General features: G+C 43.1%; 1 protein-coding gene across 1 annotated transcript; it reads right to left on the reverse strand.

Annotated features, from left to right (window-relative positions):
- Positions 1-935: 935 nt before the first annotated feature.
- On the reverse strand, positions 936-3,120 carry LOC132168412 (transcription factor TCP8). The gene is made up of 2 exons (XM_059579397.2): positions 1,438-3,120; positions 936-1,293 (listed from the first exon to the last, which is right to left on the reverse strand). Exon 1 carries the CDS (start codon positions 3,110-3,112, stop codon positions 1,463-1,465), a length of 1,650 nt encoding a protein of 549 aa, XP_059435380.2. The 5' UTR covers positions 3,113-3,120; the 3' UTR covers positions 936-1,293; positions 1,438-1,462.
- Between the last annotated feature and the right edge of the window lie 1,027 nt (positions 3,121-4,147).

Below are 4,147 nucleotides of genomic sequence, written 5' to 3' on the forward strand. Positions count from 1 at the left end.
AGTGAAGAAGGAAAATTTTCTTTTTGACTGCCATGGTAACATGCCACATTTTTAATATGTTGCATTTTTCAAGTCGTTCGATGTAATTAACGGCCTAAATTTTGTAATTTTAGAATCTATTATTTCTTTAAAATTCAAGCCGCTCTCACAATCCTTGCTCCCTAGAAAATCCAAATCCTATCATTGTGCAAAGTTAATTTTCTTTTGATATAATTGTGTCCTTTTAATTATGTCAAGTGTTAAAATTGGCGATATCTCTAGTACTAAACAATCCACCATTCAAGTAAAATAGTCTTCTTGAAGGCTGAAAACCAGGGAGATATCCAGTAGATGTTGGCTCTCCTTGGAAGACATGCAAAAAATACTAAAAAGGAAAGCAGCCAGAAAGATTCTTATATCTATATCGTACCTCATTAATAACACACACACACACACACACACACATATATATATATATATATATATATATATATATATATAAAATAAATAGAGAGAAATGACAAGGGGGGGTGAAACCCACCTGACATGGCCATTGGATCCGTCTTCAAAGCCACAGAGAAAATGTTGGTAAATAAACTCTCCTTTTTTCTTTTCTTTTTTTTTTTTTTTGTTGAGCAATATCTCTCCACTCCATTATTGGATATCTGATATCTCTCTCTCTCTCTCTCTCTCTCTTCACAAACATACATGAAAAGGATTTTGGTTGGCTGCTGCAGCCTGCATTCCATTCTTTGTCCCATCTGCTCTTTTTTTACCATTTCTATAAGAAATCACAGGCATTGAAGCTTATTTATCAGGCAACTTCTCCAATCCTTCTCATAAATACTAAAAAAGCAGAATTCAAAGACCCTTTTTTTTTCTCTCCTCATTTTCCTCACTGTTTCTTGAAAGTTATGACAGATAAAAAGAGATGCTTTATAGAGAGAGAGAGAGAAAAAAAAAAAAAAAAATTCCAAATTTTACTCTTAATTCCTTTTGGTTGTTTTCCATTTTTCTCATACAAACAAAGCAAATAATTAACAATACTAAACACCAACAAATATCCTCCTATACAAATCTCTCTGTCTCTCTCTCTCTCTCTCTCTGCCTATTCCTTTCAGTCCCTTTGGACCAAACTAACAAATACATCTCAAAAGTAGTCCCACATCGACAATCTAGACAAATCCCCAAAAAACATGTGAAAAAAAAAAAAAAAAAAAAAAAAAAACCTCAAAAGAACACTAAATGAGAGAACTTAGGACCCTCTCTTCTCAGACGATGATGTCTCAATGAATTTTCCAAGAACTTCCAAATCTGCAAAACAAAGCCAACAATCTCTAGCTCCTGCTCCCATACAACGAAATTTGAAAGAAAAATAATAATGGAAGAAATTAATCAAGCTGCTTTTTTTTTTTTTTTTGTTATATACATATAATATATGGTATAAGAGCGACTAACCAACTCGTATATTCTTCTGATTTTTTCACTGAGAACTATCTGGGCCTTCATCTCCACTATCCGTTGCTTGAGGCTGGTGTTGATGGTGCTGATCCAACGGATGATTTTGCTGCTGGTGATCGGAATTCATATTCAGACCCCCTCTAGAATAAGCATTCAGAGCAGCCAACATTCCCAGATTGGATTCCGAAACCCCCAGCCCGAGATGCTGAGACGGCTGCTGCTGCATTAACATGGAACCCAATTGCAGAGGATTTGCTCTGCTCCCTTGGAATTCTAGACCGCCCGGATTGAGATTGAACCTCGGCATGAAATGCAGCGGCGCTTGCAATGTGTTCCCGCTCGCGGTTGGCGCTGTCGGGAAAGTCCACATGTGGGATTCTGATGGGCCGGCGGCTGATGTGGTGACCGACGGACCTCCGGCGCCGGCGCTTACTGGCAGCATCCAGAATGTGCTGCCTGTGCCGCTACTGGGCGCCGGCGCTACTGCCCACATGGCAGTGGCGGGTAGGATATTGGAGGGCCTAAACTGCCCAGAAGATCCTCCCTCTTGTATTTGCGATTTCGGTAATTGTAAGCCGCTGCTCTTGAAAGCCTTGTTCCCTGAAGGCGAGCCTTCTCCACCGCCACCGCCACCACCACCTCCCTCGTTCTGTGGTTGTTCTTCCTTGAATAGATCTTCTCTGTAGCGTTTTCTCATGTAATTCTCTGTGGAATCTCCACCCCCACCGCTCTCTCCGCCACCGCCACTTGGAAGCGCTTCTGCTATTTGATCTGCTGTCATAAGGTGTTGTTGCTGCTGCTGCTGCTGCTGTTGATGGTAGCCTAAGAAAGCCGGGTGAGCGAATCCTTCTTCGTGGTAAGCGTGGGCGAGAGCCAGAGCGCCAGGGAAGGAATGAGGAGCGGATTTTGAAGGCGGAGCCGAGAGCGTGGAGCCGCTGCTGCGAAGCGAGACGTTGAGAGTGGAGAAATTGGCCGGGATGGTGCCGGTCCCCGTGGCGGCAATAATTGCCGGTTCGGCCTGTTGTAGCAGCCACTCGATGGTCTCGCCGTCGGACTTGTGACCCAATTCTCTGGTCAATTGAAAGACCCTGGCGGCGCAGGTCGCCGGCATTCGGATTCGTCGGCCCCGGCCGTCGACCTTCGTGTGGCGGTCCTTCGTGGATCGCTTGACCGCGGTTGTTGTTGTGGCGGCGGCTGTGGTTGTTACTGCAGTTGTAGCGGGTACGATAGCCAATTGCTGTTGCTGTTGATGTGGGTTCTTTTTGATGGAGTCGAGGAGGGGAGTGGATCGGTCGGATCTGGTGGCGATGGCGAGTGAGGCGTCAACGAGGTGAGGCGGGGCAGCGGATGTAGAGGCGGCGGAGGAGGAAGAAGATGTGGATGACGACAGAGAAGAGGGAGATGAGGAAGAAGGTACACCTGCACCTGCCCCGCCATGGGTGGAGAGGCCAGCCTGGATGGAGATGGAGCCCATGAAGGGTCCTCCTGATCTGCCATCAAAAGGGACCACAAGCTGGTGGGAAGACGAGGACGACTGGTTCTGGTTCTGCTGTTGTTGTTGGTGATGATGATGATGATGTTGTTGTTGTTGTTGATGGTGGTGGTGGTGGTGGTGAGTGGTGGTGTTGTTGTTGTTGGTTTGCTTGTTGGTTTGCAAATCTGTTAGTTCCATTTGGTGGGGGTGGGGGTGGGGGGGGGTGGGTCTTCTTTCCTGGGTTCAAAGGTGATTCATCAACCCCATCTATCTCTTTGCTCTCCTCTCTAACTCATCATCCTATTGTGTTTAGAGAGAGACAGAGAGAAAGAAGATAAGAGAGAGAGAGAGAGTGTGTTAAATTTTGCAGGTTTGGAGTTTAGTAGGACTAAGAGTTTGTGGGGTTCTCTCTTGCTTCGTGATTGACTGTTGTCCTTCCCTGAGCTGCAAGAGAGAGAGAGAGAGAGAGAGAGTAGGTTAAGAGGGGTTTGATAGAAGAGAGAAAAGCAGATGGGGACCTTGGGGGGGAAAAAAGTAGCAGAAGCCCACTCGTGGGGTCTCGTAAAAGGTTAGCTTACACACAAAAATACCCAAGTTAAAAATACACACAACATATAAATTTTGTTAACTATACAACAAGAGTTAAACTCTCCTTTATTACTACCTACACTAACTCTAGTTAAAGTAGGTAAACCGTAACGTATTTTAAGTGATTTTTTATATCATTTGAATCGTTTGTTAACTCATTCTCAATTTCCTTTTTTTGTTTTATCTAAAATAGTTGAAATAGTAATTACGATCGAATTTCATTTTTATGTCACATTAAAATAATTTTTCAACCAAAATCACCTCTTAAAAAGGGTTAGCAAACACCACCTTAGGACCTGAAAATCCAATATTGTCCTCCACTATTTTGACCAAACTGGTTTAAACCAAGGTCAACATTGTCATTTAAATAATTAGTTGAAGTGTCCCAAATAGGACTGACAATTTTTTACATGACTGACAAATCCAACATCAACCTAATTATAAGAAATCAGTGTATTAGGGTTAAGGTTAGAGTTGAGTCGGGATAAAGTTGGCCTATTTACCCATACCTGAACTCGACACGTAACATAAAGGCCATCAATTTTTGACACGATCCGTGAACTCAACACGAACCTAAAACGAAATTTGTGAGTTCTAATTAAAAGGTCTGACTCATTTAAATAAATGGGTTAGATTAAATACACG

Source organism: Corylus avellana, chromosome 2, assembly GCF_965113065.1.
Source record: "Corylus avellana chromosome 2, dhCorAvel1.hap1.2, whole genome shotgun sequence".
NCBI lineage: Eukaryota > Viridiplantae > Streptophyta > Magnoliopsida > Fagales > Betulaceae > Corylus > Corylus avellana.

Bases quoted from the DNA above. Each gene is read 5' to 3' on its own strand.
- LOC132168412 (XM_059579397.2), bottom strand. From the start codon at position 3,112: ATGGAACTAACAGATTTGCAAACCAACAAGCAAACCAACAACAACAAC.